General features: G+C 38.0%; 1 protein-coding gene across 2 annotated transcripts in view; it reads left to right on the top strand.

The window, feature by feature from the left end:
- Positions 1 to 17,050, top strand: part of OTOGL (otogelin like) — a 144,294-nt gene that overhangs the window by 55,806 nt on the left and 71,438 nt on the right. For both annotated transcript variants that reach the window (XM_070407618.1, XM_070407617.1), the window contains exons 20-25: positions 70 to 235; positions 1,085 to 1,159; positions 3,346 to 3,398; positions 5,596 to 5,758; positions 8,827 to 8,934; positions 9,685 to 9,823. In XM_070407618.1, coding sequence (XP_070263719.1) covers positions 70 to 235; positions 1,085 to 1,159; positions 3,346 to 3,398; positions 5,596 to 5,758; positions 8,827 to 8,934; positions 9,685 to 9,823 — 704 coding nt within the window. The remainder of the gene's footprint in view (positions 1 to 69; positions 236 to 1,084; positions 1,160 to 3,345; positions 3,399 to 5,595; positions 5,759 to 8,826; positions 8,935 to 9,684; positions 9,824 to 17,050) is intronic.

Raw genomic sequence — 17,050 nt, 5'->3', positions numbered from 1 at the left:
TAGTTCAGTACAGAACGCTTCTGTGCTCTGTGGAGATCTCTCTCTCAGCTGACGCTGCTCTGTCCTCAGGGTTGGTGTGCCAGGAAGGCATGCTGTACCATCACTGCTCCTCCTTCTGCCGCCGCTCCTGTGTCTCTCTCGCCTCCCTTGAGCAGTGCAGTGACGACTGTGCTGAAGGCTGCAACTGTCCTGAGGGCAAATACTATGAAGACACACTTCGCTTTTGTGTGCCCATGTAAGTCACAGAGATGGCTCATGGCATCCAGGTTTTCATCTCTTTTTTCTTTTACATCCGAAATGGGCCTTCATGCTTGTTTCTTTTCTTTCTTAATCTATCCGACTTAACACCATTTAATGGAAAAAATAATTTTCTCCACAATTAAACAGTCACTTTTTCCATGAAACAAGTGTGCATATGTGCAAAGATCTGCTTGTGAGTCATTTTTTTAATATTTCCTAATGTCTTTACCTTATTTACTTATGTTTAAACCTGCACTTGTTTACAAGTAGCTGTAGAAAGAGCCAAGGAATCTGATGGCTAACCCTGGAGTATATTTCTACTTGTTTTTATCATATCAAAGTTAATGACAAGGTTTATGTGTCACTGTCAGGTGGCTAATTTCAGTAGCAGCACTGCAATGTCTGTCAGCACTCAGAAGTTTCTCCAATCTCTTCTCCTGAGATAAGGACCTTTGTCTTAGTCTAGGGCTAAATGGCATGCCTAAGCCTTGTACTCAAAACTGCAGAAAAGAGGGGAATAGATGTATGGGTTATGTTTCTTTGAGGTGCATTTAGGGACTTTTTTGTGACTAACACAACACAGTTTGTATTATGACTAAAACAATACAGATTTTTTATTTTATTTTAGTAAACAAAATCTGAAGCTACACAAGACTTCACATTTAAATGGTTTCTGCCATTTGTATGGCTGCATTGCATGTAGTCTCATAGAATGAAGCCATCTTTAGAGTGTGCCTTAAAATGACCAATACAGTGCATGGGGTCTACTTGAATTTTACTGTTTTCTAAAATCTACATGCATATAACCTTTTTAAAGTTAATTTAACCTTTTTTTCTCTTATAGATTTCACTGTCGGTGTCATTATAGGGGGAGCGTTTATCAACCTGGAGAGCTTATCCCAACACCCTCCGGCTTATGGTAGATTTCAATGATGGTGATTGTACTTGATAAATAACACATGCTGGCTGATGTAATTTCTTAACCCAAACCATAAATTGAAATATGACTTCTGTAACTTAAAAATGCAGATAACCCTAACATAACCCTTAAAACCAAATAGCTATCTATTCCATTGCAACATGGGATGCCTGAGTCTCGTGGTCATAGCTGCAGAAAAGGGTGGCATTGAAGTGTCACACAGCAGAATGGAAGCCTTCAGATCAGTTTGGTTTTTTATACGGAAGTTAGGAGTGAGGTGGGTGTTCAAACAATGCAAGGTCTTGCGGGGGGAGGGGTTCATTTTGTGTTTTATCCAATGGCTTAAAAAAGGCAATTTTAACATGGATTGAACCAGGTCACATGCTGGAGTCAGTGTACCGCCTCCTTAGGAACATTGATCTTAAGGTGAGATAATACTCATTGCTAGGATAACCCTCACTCGGGCTGGAACCTGGCTGTTACAAATGCAGACACATCCGTGCAGCAGTTTAAATTGATCTACATCCAACTCTTGACCTTCCTTTTTCAGTTCCATCTTAGGTGCCAACAGACGATAACAGACTGTAGGCAATAGTAAAAAGAATGATATCTCATCATTGCTATGTACCTTCTGTAGTCCTGGCAACATTCTAAGTGTTCTGTATCTATTATTAAAACACTCATCACTGTGACCCTAAAAGATAAGTACTGCTGCTGTGTCCCCAGTTTACAGGTGATAAAAGGAGGCACAGGCAGGTAAGCAACTTGGGAACGAAGCCAAGATTCAAGCCCAGGCAATGTGGCTCTGGTGATTTTTTTCTGTTGCCTGCTTTGCTCAGCAGCTTATTCTATATTCATGGCAGTATCCTGTTTATGCTCAATTAACCTTTAGTGCTATCTCCATCTTTCTTCCTTCCATTCCTCAATCAAGATACAAAGGCAGCCAGTTCTTATATCTCTCTCAAGTAGGTTGTACTAGTAGCCACAGTTTCCCAGGCCAGAAGTCTGGGAGTCATGTTTTGACTCCTACCTCCTGCTCAATATCCCTAGCCAATAAACCCCTAATGACTGTGGAGTTTACTTTCTGCAAATAGGAGAAATCCCCCTCTTTTCCATTGTCACTGCCTTAACAATGTCTCTTCCTGGTCTTCTTGCCTCTAATCTTGTCCCCTTCATTTTGCCAAGGTGGTATATCTCTCTTGAATTTAACGTAATTGAATTTACTTTAGTAAATTGGCAAAAAAATGAAGGAATCATTTGTCCTCGATGAGAAAAGAAAATCCCATTTAGTGCAGTGACCTCATTTTCCATTCCTCTCAAAAACGTCCCAGAGTGAGTGTGATATGGAAAAGCTGGCTCTGTGACCTGAGATCTGTCTGTCTCAGTTCCTCTCTGCCATTCACAATGTGCTCGAATCACACCTCTGAGTGTCTTCCTAGTGGTAGATGACATATAAGCATATTTTTTCATGTGGCATGGCCCCTATATATTAGTCAGCTTCTTCTTGTGGGCTCAAACATAGGACACATGATCTGTCCAAAGCTGGAGGAAACACTCTTAATGTCGGAGTTACTGAGAACGGATGTGTTGTTCCCTCTCATGATAGCTTTTTAAAGGAGCTTCAGAATTAATTTGGCCTGGATTGGGTTTTCGTCTTACGCCCTGACTTCAGAACTTAAGTTGCAAGGAAGCTGTAACTTCATTCTGTGGTCAGTGCTACTGCCAGAATGATTTTCCTAGAATTCAGACCAAGAATATCACTTCTCTGCTTTAGGTCAATGGTCTACCTCAGGGACAAAGTCTGAGTGTCTGAATAATAGCTGGCCTTTGCCTCTTTGTCATCTGCATCTCCTGCCACTTTATTACATAGAACACTGCTCTACCCCTGTGCGGCTTTCTACCACATTCCAACGGAGTATTATGGCCTTCCTACTTGAGTAAAGATTATGAATTTTGGTTTTTGCATCTTCCATGCCTATCACAGTGACTTATATATGTGTTTGATAAAAATGTTAATTGAAGTAACTCTCTTCAAATTGGCCAATAACTTATTTGTAGAAAAATTTCAATGGGAAAGAATAACATTTGTATATATATTCAATCAATTCTTACCCATTATATTGTTTGTGAAATACAGAAAACAAACAAACAGATTTGGATTTGTAACATTTGTTTACTTTTACTAGCCAATGTTCAAATGGGACTGTGAAATGTGATGAGCCAGCACCGCCCTCTACTGGTAAGATCTAGATAATGTATTTTCCCTGAGGAGAATGAGGCTCCAACTTTTCTGGCAAAAGTCTTTAACCCATCACACCCCTCCTTGGCATGAATATAGCCTTGGGGATGTTTCTCAACATGGTGCTCCAGCTTCCTAACTTTTCACACTAGAAATTATAATATGTGTAGGACAGTCTGGGTTGAACATATAAGGTTTAGGAGCAGAGGTCATCAGCCCAGGGATTCTGTCTACCCCAGAACTAAACCAGGGGCCCAAAAGGATTTAGGGATATGTGTCTTGGCACCTGTTGTAACCTACTTGTGCAACAGAAGCTGTGAAATGACTGTAGACCAGTATTTCTCAGATACTAATGTGCACACAATTACCCCGGGATCTTGTTAAAGTGCCGATTCTGATTCAGCAAGTCAGGGGTGATGCCTAGGATTCTACCTTACTGGGAAGGTCGAGGTCATGCCACAGGCTCCTGGGCTACATTATAATTAGCAAGGCTATAGGACTAGTAGCTATCACTTTAAAAATGGCATGCAAAATGATATCTACTGCTATGTCTTGTTAGAATGCCACTTTACAATTGTATATCATTCCTGAAGATCCTATAGGTTTGGGCCGTGGTCGGCAAACCGTGGCTTTCGAGCCACATGTGGCTCTTTGGCAACTTGAGTGTGGCTCTTCCACAAAATACCACGTGCGGGCGTGCACGTACAGTGCGATTGAAACTTCGTGGCCCATGCGCAGAAGTCGGTATTTTATGGAAGAGCCGGTATTTTGTGGAAGCGCCACACTCAAGAGGCCAAAGAGCCGCATGTGGCTTGCGAGCGGCGGTTTGCCGAGCCACGGTTTGCCAATCACTGGGTTAGGGGATGCTGTATTATTTATTTTTACCATACAAAAGGCATCAAATTTTTAATCACTTGGAGAAATTCTAGGCAAATAATAAACAACACTACTTTCACTGATTTTAGTGGACAGGAAGAGTGTAGGCTGTGAGCTATTGCTTTGTTATTTATTTCCATGGTCATGTATATATTACTATAAATTAGCTTTGAATTGTATGCCCTGGATTTACTTTACAGTGGGGCCTTGACTTACGAGTTTAATTTGTTCCAATACCGAGCTCGTTAAGGAGCTCGTTAACTCAAATTACTCTGTCAACTCAATGCAAAAAATCTGCCGAGAGACAGCTGGTATCTCAAAAAACTCATTAGTCGGGACCAGGGGTGGGCAAACTTTTTGACTCGAGGGCCACAATGGGTTCTTAAACTGGACCGGAGGGCCGGAACAAAAGCATGGATGGAGTGTTTGTGTGAACTAATATAAATTCAAAGTAAACATCATTACATAAAAGGGTACGGTCTTTTTTTTTTTTAGTTTTATTCATTTCAAACAGGGCGGATCCGGCCCGTGGGCCGTAGTTTGCCCACGGCTGGTCAGGACACTCATAAGTCAAGGCCCCACTGTATAAGGATTCAGGCTACATAGGGCTTCTTCTAGGCTTAGTTCATGAACCACACACATGTTCTGTAGCTTCTGGGCCCCCCTGCCTTGCCCCCTTTGCTTCAAGGGGACTCAGAGTTAAAGAAGGGAACATCCAGGCCAGATTTCTTACAGAGGAATCCACAAGATGTGATCCTTTTGGCCCCCAATAAGGGACCTTATTTAATCCTTCTGACCCCAAATGCTTTTTGGAGGATTTTGTAGTTCCTAGCCTACCCATAATTAGGTCCACTTGTGTACTTCCACTATATAGTGCGGACATATCAGTAAGGACTCAGAGATGAAGCAAGACCTAAAAGCATCATGTGTTTGTTGCTAACACAGAGATTTGTAAAGTTTAACTATAATAATTGCTATTCCTCAAAAGTTGAGGACATATGTTTGGGTTAATCAAAATACCCTGCTTCTTGACCTCATAATATTATATACTAGTTGTTTAGTTATCGTATTATGGAAGGAAGCTATGGTTTTCAAACTCAAAAAAATGTTTTGGAAATTTAGATGTTTATAAAGGGAATCTGGCTAGAGAATGTTTGTAAACTCACCAACCAAACTTCACAGAGTAAGAGAATGATGTAGTAGTAACTGGTAAAATATTCTATGGTCACTTGTGTTTTGATACAATGTACTTCAATACGATTATCTGCCTATGGAATGAATACAAACTTAAGGGTGTTTTATCTGTGCCTTGTCCCTGAAGTTCATGCCTGCCCCGAGGGAAAAGTGTATTTCAACTGCAGGTTTCCTGATCCCGAATTGCCAGCTGGTGGTGTAAATTGTGAGATTACATGTGCAAACCTGGCCATGAACTTCACTTGCGCCCCATCCTCACCCTGCATAAGTGGCTGTGTTTGTGCTCCAGGGTAAGCCTCTTTTTCTTGACAATTCAGAACATTCAAGATTTAATTTTAAAAAACCACAAGAGCACTTAAAACCATAATTTACAAAAATAGCTAAAATTGTTGTTCTGGTTGACTGGTGGTTAACTAGTTGGTCTATTGTAATCGTTATTTTACATTCATGTAACATATCACATATGTTATCTGTGAGATAATACATATTACACATTAATACAATATATCTTATATAATGAAAGCATAATATGCAAATCTACTGAATGGCAGAACAGTAGAATGACCATCCAGGACCACGCTGTGACACTCACTGGCACTAGGCCAGCCAAGGTGGGTGCCATGTGATTGGTCCGGGGCCCAGCCATTACCCCATGATCAGCCTGCAGAGGGAGGCCCACGCCACCAGCCAGTGGGGCGATCAATCGGGTGGGGGGGGGTCTCCACGATTGCCCCAAAGAGGGAGGCCCAGGCCACCGACCAGCAGGCCGCAGCGGGTGGGCGGGGCCTCCCTCTGTGAGGGAAGCCCAGGTCCCGGGTGCAGGAAGGAAGCCAGTGGCAGCAGCCGGGGGAAGGAAGGCCTACTCTTTTTTTTTTTTTTTTAAATATATTTTATTGATTCTCTACAGAGAGGAAGGGAGAGAGATAGAGAGCCAGAAACATCGATGAGAGAGAAACATCGACCAGCTGCCTCCCGCACATCTCCCACTGGGGATGCGCCGGCAACCCAGTTACATGCCCCTGACTGGAATCGAACCTGGGACCCCCCAGTCCGCAGGCCGACGCTCCATCCACTGAGCCAAACCGGTCTCGGCAGGAAGGCCTACTCTTGCACGAATTTCATGGGGTCTCTAGTGATTAAATAATGTCACACATGTTAGGTGTACAATATTGTTAAATTAATAGAGTGTGTACAATATTACAATATTATTCAAGTGCTGAAATATTAATATAGCATTAATTAATTTACATAATATTAAAATAACACAATGTCATTAAAGTAATACAGTGAATTGATGAGAGAACTAATTTTAGGATGGACTTAACATTTATTTCCTGATTCAACTGCAATTTTGGGAAAGTGATAGTGAACCATTCTTCATTGACTACATTTTAGTGCATATCTTTTGTATATTCTTTGGTGCTGTTACTGTTGATCTTAAGTTATAATGGTGATGCCAACTGCTTTATCTAATGGATGTTACAGAAAAATGGTGGGTTGAGTCTGTATAGGACAGTAGCTAACAGTGGGAACTCTGGCTCAGATACACCGGAGTACAAATCCCAGCTCTGCTGATGTGGGCTGAGTGGTTTTCTGCAAATTTCCTGAAAGTCTCAATTAGGCATTGTGACATGTGCCTTTGTGTGCCTGCTTGCGTGTGTGTGTGTGTGTGTGTGTGTGTGTACACCCAATAAATACAGTTCACTATTTTATGGCAGCACAACCTACTCTTATCTTTGTAAATTTCCTTCAGTAGCACGAATGCATAGCACTTGTGAATCGGGGGCTATTCGCTTTCTGGCAGGCGCATTTACAATATGGCCTCACCGGCCTTTCTCTTCTCCTAATGAACAGAGGCAGTGCTCAGACGGAGGGCCACCTAAGGCAAATAGGTCACTCATTCTTCCTCGATGAGCATATTCACACAAAGGATCCTTGGGCTCAGTTCTTACAAACCGTGAGCAAAGAAGAGAGAGGTTTTGTGGTCTGCTTCCCAGGAGAGCCGCATTTGTCTAAATGGTCCCTATCTAGATTAGGTTGAAGAGCCCCGTAACTTGGGACTGTACCAAGCTCTTTAGAAGAAGGACACACGTGGAGACTGAAATAAAGGCAGGTAGAAACCAGGCCATGGAGCAGCTGAATAAGGAAGACATTTTAGTAAAAAGAGCAAGGAAAATAAAACCTTTATTATGATAAAATAATTGAGGCCTACATCACTGCTTACTTATTTGATTTGATTATGACTATTACAGATGCATGGCTGATTAGATAAAGGTACATCCTAATTTTGTTTCATATGCTTGTGGTTGATGCTATTATTTAAAAAGTATCTATTTGCTGTCACTTTTGACTCTCAGTTCAACAATGATTCATATACTTACTGGTCAAATCTCATTACAAAAACTTAAAGAAATTATTGAATAAATATAGTTGGTATTGACTAAGAGGCCTCTGACTGATTTGGAAATAATTTTGCTATTCAGGACTTTCTATTACACAATTGCTTATGGTAATATGATTTGGTAATAATCGTCTTCAATGTGACCCTGGTTGCCTTATTTTAGGACAATAAGTCTATAACTTGTTTTCATGAGGCTCCTGAGAGTGCCAGCGATTCATTGACTATTAAAGGACTTAGTTTAGAAATCATTGTGGATTAAAGAAATGCAAAGTAATATAATGAAAAGAATCATATAAATTGGGTTCAAATGCTGGTCCTCCTTGTTATTAACTGAAGGATGTCAGAACAAGTTACTTAACCACTTACAGCCTCAACTTCCTCTTTTAAAAATGGGCGTAATAATATCTACTTCATGGATGCACCACAGCAGTTTTGATTAGTTATAAAAAACTCATCAGTCATCAGCATAATCACTTGAAGCCACTCACAAAAGAAGCTCTTGATTCCTTCCTCTATTTCATAACGAAAAAGTTATATATCTTCTAATTCACTATTTTATCAGAATTGTTATACCTATAGACTCTTTCTCTTAAGCAGTAAATATTGAAGAAAGGGGCCCTCACTACCTCTTTAAATTTTTTTTTTCAGAATAACTCATTTTACCTAAGAATTTTGGCTTTTGTCTCCCTTTTATTATATTAAATGATAACAAAAGGTTAAAATTACTGCATCCAATCATTTGCCTGGCATTTACTTCCTACTGTGATATGCAAGGTACTGTATGGAAAGAAGAGGAGGGAGATAAGGACTGGGTTCAACCCTTCAATAGGCCAGCTAGAACATGCCTATGACAGATGTAATGCATAGAAATGGTTTTGAATATGACGAGATTACTGATTTCTTTGAAAACTGAAATTAGTAGCTTACACTACATAGCATTTACTCTTCTTTTGGAAGACTGGCGGAGCACCGAGGAAAGTGTTATGTTCCTGAAAGCTGTCCGTGCATCTGGAAAGACTGGGAGTACCTCTCAGGAGAAGTGATTGCTACACCATGTTATACCTGGTAATCAGGTTCATTTATTTGACAAAAAACATCCTAAGCAATTGTATTAGTTTCGACCATCTTATATTTACTTAAGGTGACTGACTTCAACAAAAACAAATCAAGCCCGAGTAAATAAGATTGTAAAGTCATTCATGCATGGATAGAGAGCTACTATCTCTAGGGAATCATACCATTATTTTTATGTATATTTGTTTCACACATTAGAAAAGTGTAAAATATGACAATTTGAAAATGTAATAAGAAAAAATATCTCAAGTTTATAAGAAAGTGATAAGAATTTCAAAAAGAAGTTCACATTTAATGCAAAGTTTTATTTTTGGAAACAAGCCTAAAGAAAACTATAAAATAAAATTGAAATATAATTTTCTTAAAATGCAGATAAAGATTCTAAGCCCATGAACAAAATCACACCTAATGTATTTAAATAGACTAAAGTATCGAAGATGGCATTGTGGTCTTTTGACTACTAGCATACCTATGTTCAATTTTTCATTCCACCATCTGTTTTCAGTGTAACCCAGGCACAATTTCTGGGATTGCTTGTGGTGTCTGATAGTTTATTTAAACAAAGTGGTAAATATATGCCTAATTAGTCAGAGTAATGTTATCAGAACAAATTGGCAATATTTATAAGGGCTATTGGCTCAGTGATTGCTCTTGAATGCAAACCTTCCAATGTTTATGCCACTTGACAAAATTAATTAGAGCCATGTTTCTTACAATGGGTACTTCTTTATTTTCTAATAGTGTTTGTCGACGAGGAATGTTCAATTGCACATACTATCCATGTCCAGCAGTGTGCACAATATATGGGGATCGGCATTATCATTCTTTTGATGGACTGGAATATGACTATATTGGTGATTGCCAGGTGTTTTTGATAAAGGTTTGTCACAATTACTTATACTTTTATTTGCAATTATGTAAAGACAATGTAAAAAAACAACTATGCTGGGCCATTGTATATCAAATCCGTACATCATTAATATAATTTATAAAATTAAGCAATTTCAATATAATTTCCTTGGCTGATTCTAAAGTTTTATTATTTATAAGTGATGAGCCAATTCTGAAACTTTCTGTGCCTCTGTTTTCTTATTTGTAAGATGAGGATAATAATTGGACCTATTTCCAGGGGTAGTTCTTAGGATTAACTGAACTATGCAACACTTTCAGATAGTGCTTGATATATAGTTACTACACAATAAATATCAACTAATTTATTTTTACTGACTTAATTGGGTGAATACAAATATAAGACATTAAATCATGTATTGGACTATGATTTGTTTATGGTTGCAGCAATCAAAAGGCATTATTCTCAATTCTAGACATGCTATTTTGATAAGTTTTGGTAATCCCTAGGCTTTGTATATTTGAAATAATCCTTCAAATTTCTCATATGTTTAATGCATTTGGATTTTCTGTATACCTAAATTTTATTTAGATATCACTGATCAAAGAATTAAACTTCTAAATCCAAAAACTAAGCTTTAGAAAAAAATTGCACAAAAATAAACAAAATAACAGATTTCCTCCAGCAGAGTTACCTGTGATTACTTTGAATGCATATTTTCCCTCCTGACTTTCCTGTTATTAGAGGTTTGAGTGTGATACTGTTCTTTAAGCATATGTCGAGAATGTAGACACATTCCCATTTTGTATTAATTCAATTAAATAAGGAAGCAAACTAAAATCTATAGCCTTCCAAACAAAGCTCCTGCTTATGTTTTAAGCCACTGAATTTCCCTTTTGGTAAAATTCTTGGCTTCCTTTGTGAACAATTTTATGTTTCTTAAAGAGTTAATCCCTGGGAATGGATTTGGCAGTCAGATAATTATAGATGATGACAACTTGCCTAAAGGAGTTTTGTGTTGTTTTGATTGTTTTTGGAGCATAAGGAAGACACCATGATGCATATATATCAATAAGTATTTGTCCTCTTAGTGAACAATTCTACATTTGAATTTTATCATCCCTGCAATTTAGGTTGTAAGTGGAGATGCTTGGGGATGTAGATAACAATTTAGAAATTTAAATACATAAACTGATACCACTTTCTCAAAGTCAGTCAGACTCATTTTGTAGCAAACCCTCATTTCCCTAGATATTTAGGTGCCTCTGACATTCCTTTGAGTGTCTTCCTCCTTTGACCTTCTGGATATTATGCAGTTTGAACCCTTTCATGTCTCTTCTGGTTTCTTCTTTGTGTCTTTGTTGCCTTTTCTTCTTGCGTAAGCCCTGACCCTAGGTGACTGACTTGGATCCTTCAGGGCAAGAACCAAGTCTTAGTCTTTGATTCACCAGCACAGACCACTGTTGGGGAACATAGTTGTTCAATGAATGTTGACTGAACTGGATGCCTTTTTTGGCAATCTGTCCCTTTCTCCTAAGGCTTGGTGTGTTCACCCACAATCTTAACCACCCCTATAGGTTGAAGAGTTCCAAATCAACATGTACAGCTCTAACCCTCAACTTCCAGGCTGGCTTTCTGAATCAATTTCAACCCCACAATAACATTTTTTTTTTCATTCTGGGGATTGACTCCCCCGTCCCCCCGCCCCCCACCCCTCCCCCCACGCACACATAACCTAGGTATGTGCCATAACCAGGAATCAAATCCCTGACCTTCTGGTGCACGGAATGACACTCCAACCAACTGAAACACATTAGCCAGGGCTATATTACACTTGTTTTGGGTTCTTCATAGGAGCGAACACAATTGTGGTGGCATTGTAAAAGCTAAATAATTATCTGTTCAATTTTTTAAGTCTCTACTAGAGGGAGAAACCACAAGCTTACACTTAATTAGTAATCTAATATTTACTATAAATGGATATACATGCCTTCAACATGAAGTATGTAGAGCAGTGCTTTTAAACCTTATTATTCATGCACATCATCTGAAGATTTTGTAAAATACAGATCCTGAGTCCATGGGTTTGGAGCAGGATCTTGGATCTTGCAATTTTTAGCAAGCTACCACAATGCCCCATGTCCAAGGTCTACTCTTTGAATAGCAAGGCTATAGAACACTTTCTTCTTGAAGAAACAGATTTTAATTGCTTTTGAAATTTTCTTCTTATTCTGAATAGTAAAATTTAAGTCACATCTAGGAAAAAGGAAGTATTATTAACAATATCATGTGAAGCAACATGTTTCCATTGGACATTTCATTAATGGTAGTTAAAGGTGCTTTTTAAAAAATATCAATTGTAAGTAGTAAAACAAAAATTTTGCCAAACTTTATTTTCATTTGTATACAGAAAAATTTGTTTTAAAATATTTACTAAAACTATTTAAAACTGTATTCACATATCACCGTGTTTGCGAACATTTTTCATTTTGTGACAATGATCCATGCTTATTCATTATCATTTCATTTAGTTAACAAATTTTATGGCTTATTTAATGCTAACAAAGACCTGCCTAATCTATATACTCTACATTTGAACAGATTTTTCTAAGAAAATTCTACAGTTTTGAAGACAGGGACCATACCTTACTTTATTTTTTTCTCCCCAAATAACTTAGCAAAATGCTGGGTGTTTGGTGAACTCTTAGTAACTCCTTACTTGATCTGTATGTTCTGCCTGGCTTTTTTCTTAATCCCTCATTTGCCTTCACAATAATCATAGTATTTACCACTGTATTTTCAAATAGTGATTGTTCATAAAGTCCTTTAAGTAAAATACTTGTCTCAACTCTGATTCCTGGAACAATGAAAGTATATCTTTATGTTTGATGCTACCTGATTATAGCAGTCTCTTTTTATTTTTTTTAATTTTTTAAGTATTTTTTATTGATTTTTACAGAGAGGAAGGGAAAGGAATAGAGAGTTAGAAACATTGATGAGAGAGAAACATCGATTCAGCTGCCTCCTGCACACCCCCTACTGGGGATATGCCACAACCAAGGTACATGCCCTTGACCAGAATCGAACCTGGGACCCTTCAGTCCACAGGCCGATGCTCTATCCACTGACCCAAACCGGTTAGGGCCGAAGACTCTTTTTATTAATGCTATAATGTAACAGTACCATTCCATTTAGCAGGCAAGATATACTAAGGTTTGGCTTTTTAGGCTTTAGAAACGTGACTTCCTATCATCATTTTAACTTGCCATTATATTCTTCTATTAAAATAAATTTTAAAATAAATGCATCATATTCAACTTCAGATTTTGACCCTGTATGTGAGAAGATATGAAACAAGAAATATTCTTCCAATCTTTCAGTAAACAATGAAATTTGAATCTTTAATTTCTGAATTAAAATTTATGTAGTAAATTTAGGGTTCATGCAGTAAGATTAAGATATGAAAAATATTAAAACTATATTTTCAGGTTCTAGAATTATATGTGCCTTTCTGCTTGTCAAGCAGAAGTGTTCTTTTCTTTTTTTAAAAATAACATTCTTTAAGAAAGAATGAAAAGAAATAAAAAATAAAAATAAGTAAGAAAAAACAGTATGATTACAAACAACAGACTTCAGAACTTAACTTTTAATTTAATTTGGTAATAAAAAAATTACAATTAATAATTAATTAGAATTATACCAGTGAATTATTTATTATATCATGCATAACCCATGGACACAGACAATAGTGTGGTTAAGGCCAGGGTGGGAGGCAGAGGTGGACTAGAAGAGGTCAATGGGGGGAAAGGGGGACTTATGTAATACTTTCAACAATAAAGATTTAATTAAAAAATAAACCCAAAACACCAACTCCAATCCTTTGGATGGGGGATTCACTGTGCTCTTTCTCCCAGGAACACGCCCGTGCCTTTCCCTTTCTTTTCCTTTCCTCTTATGCTTTTTCAGTGGCAAGAGTCATGCCTGTGAATAGCAGATTTAATTATTTCTTATCAAGCAGCTCTCTTCCCTCCTTGTCATGATTACAGGTTCCAGGCTTTATCTTTGTTATTTGTAACACATATTTATCTGGTAACACTTATCATTTATTTCTTTAGACCCTGTGGACAGTTGGACTTTTAAAAATTAATATTTTCTCATCCCGGCTGGTGTGGCTCAGTGGTTGATCATTGACCCATGAACCAGGAGGTCATGGTTTGATTCCCAGTCAGGGTATATGCCCGGGTTGTAGGCTCAATCCGCAGTAGAGGATGTGCAGGAGGCAGCCGATCCATGATTCTCTCTCATGATCAATGTTTCTATCTCCCTTTCCCTTTCCCTTCCTCTCTCTGAAATCAATAAAAACATATTTAAATTTAAAAAGAATTAATACTTTTCCAACTTTATTTTATAAGTATAATGTTATTTTACCATCACATTTAAAGAGGTATTAAGTAATTTTTTTAAAAATCTCACAACTCTGCAGTTTTAAATGTAACCTAGTTCTAGGTACTGAATAAGTGCTTATCATATCCTGGTTGGTGGCTGTTAATCCTTAAAAAAATTAATTAGGTTCTCTGATACTTTATTCATTTTGGAGGCTGTTTACCCTTTACTATAAATATATTGCATAGGAAATATAGCGCATTATTTTAAAGTGTGTTTTCCTAAGTTTTCTAATTTAGGAAAAAGGGTTGTAATTGTGCTTCCTGAGTTAAGACTTGTTTAAGAGAAAAAAGAGATGTGAAACCAAACAGTACCTTGAGGTGTGCTAAAATCTCAAGAGAGAGCACTGATGATCTTCAACAAAAGTGAGAAATGTAATATTCAACTCCTAAATTCAGAGCCAACGTCTACTTCCTTTAGTCTGTGGCAAATCCCATCACTGCTAGGGTTTTTCTTATCATTTGTTCTAGATTAGGTTTTTCAACATTCTCTTCAGGTGGTATCTCAAAAGGTCAGTGCTTTCGTTAAGCCTCTGAAAACCCTCCTAATTTCATTGCTCTCAAATCCTTTGCATCATTTTCACATCAATATATCTTACGTGATTTATATGTGTCAGACTCTATAATGAGAAGTGGATGTACAATGATCAGCAAGAAAAAGATATGGGTCTTTCCTACTGTGAATCTTAGGCTGGTGGGGGAGAGTTATTATTCACCTAATCACAAAACTCATAAAAAATGCAACTGTAGAAGTCAACAATGACTTAAATGCAAATCCAACAAAACTTTGTTTACTGTTTATCTTCTCTGTTCCTGAAATGATTCTTAAAGTGGTTTGTCTCGCAGGTGCATGTTTGTTTGCAAATTTGGGAGTTTCCCAGATGAAATCTAAAACTGGCCCCTGTACACAGAGGGCCAGGAGAGACCGAAGAAAGAGGCAGACTACTCCAGATGGGTAGGAGGCAGTTTCAGTGAGCAATGGAGCTTGCATATGAGGCCTGCGTTGGGCAGCAGTGAGACAAGTAGCTCTCCACACTTGCCTGTCAGAGTCTTAATAGTAAGTTTATGGAGAGGCCTTACTTGACTTCAGTCACTTATACCATCAGAGGTCTCCACAGCACATTGATCTCTCAAGGCTGTGTCCTTGAAAATGGCTCCCACTGTGGGAATGGTGGACAGATCTTGCATTCCAAAGACAGGGAGGGTTAAGGAGACTCTAATTGTCTGGATTCAGCGCGTGGATAAACTCATCAAATCCTCTCAATGACCACCTTTAACAGTGCAGTTTTTACTTATATTGTTTGCATGGCAACATGTGACGACAAAGGGATCAAAGGCAGACAGTAACTTGGGCCTTTAGTGATTGTCTATATAACAGTGGATATTTTCAACCCAAATCAGTTCTTTATAGTTTTCTAAGCATTTTTACATCAGGAAAATCAGAAATTTTAAAAAGTAAATTAAATGATACAATCTAAAATATATTACCCTCCAATTCTGATACATTAATGTTTCCAAAGCTGAAATGGAAGTGGATCTTAAATTTTATTTAATTTTTAGAATTATATGAACACTACTTTGTAGAAGGCTTTTGCATATTTAAAAAATCTATTTGAATAAAAAGATGAAAATCTTGGAGTTTATTGAATTAATTCTTTAAGTGCCCTTTCAGGAAATCAGTGTTTAAATAATTTTCTACTGTGTTCATATAAGCTAACTCTTAAATATTATATCCTTATTGGAAGTTTCAGGCAAGATAGTTGTGATCTTTTATTTATAAGATTCATCTCCATTATTAGTATTTGATATTAAGGTTCAGTATTTACTTTGCATTGTAGTAATCTACATACTTTGATAATAGACTCCATGTATCAAGACTTCCTAAAACATTTCAATAGTAATTTAGCATAAGTTTTCTAGTAATTTTTTTAACTTTTTATAATAATTACATATTTAAGTCTACACTCTATGCCTTTATGCTAGGTGCCGTTAAGGGTACAATTATGTTGACATTAGCCTTACCCTCTATTGTTTCACATTTGGGAAGTCATTATTAAACAAGAAGCTAGAAGGCTGGGCCAAATGAAAGCTCTGTCGTGGAGATATAACTGATTTTGACTAGAGAATCAGTTAACAGCGAAGTTTCATGGAAGCAGGAGACTTAATACTGGTGTATTTCACCCAATTATAACACTTCTTTATCAATGATTTTCAAGTAGATTTCATTTGCAGTGAAGCACCTCAGGGTGGTATTTCTTGGAAGTGACATTTAGCTAAGAGTTTGCTATTTCAGGAAACAAACAATAGGGAGTGGGTGCTGTGGTGATTTGGGTGTAAAACCCAGAGGGAAATAACATCCTTGAACAGGGCCGTGTGCCTCACAAAGGTGACAGCTGCAGGGTGGTTATGCCCCCTGCAGCAGGGATTCACGGATGCGCTGATGTCATTGCTGCAGCTTGGACCATCCCTCTGTGAAGGCTCTGCTTCTGTGAAGGCTCTGCTTCTGCTTACTCAGGCTTGCTTGTGTAACTCTTCTATATTTTGTTTCTATCTTTTTTAAAAAAAATATTGTTATTGATTTCAGAGAGAGGAAGGGAGAGGGAGAGAGAGATAGAAACATCAATGATGAGAGAGAATCATTAACCGGCTGCATTGTGCACGCCCCCTACTGGGGATTGAGCCTGCCACCTGGACATGTGCCCTTGACCAGAATCGAACCTGGGACCCTTCAGTTGCAGGCCGACGCTCTATCCACTGAGCCAAACCGGCTAGGGCTTGTCTCCATCTTTGCTTCAGTTCAATCACTGTTTTGTTT

The sequence above is a fragment of the Myotis yumanensis genome, unplaced genomic scaffold, assembly GCF_028538775.1.
Source record: "Myotis yumanensis isolate MYYU_CA2020_CCGP unplaced genomic scaffold, mMyoYum1.0.hap1 SCAF_3, whole genome shotgun sequence".
Taxonomy (NCBI): domain Eukaryota; kingdom Metazoa; phylum Chordata; class Mammalia; order Chiroptera; family Vespertilionidae; genus Myotis; species Myotis yumanensis.
The sequence above is the reverse complement of the archived record's forward strand: the minus strand, read 5'-3'. Positions and strand labels throughout refer to the sequence as shown.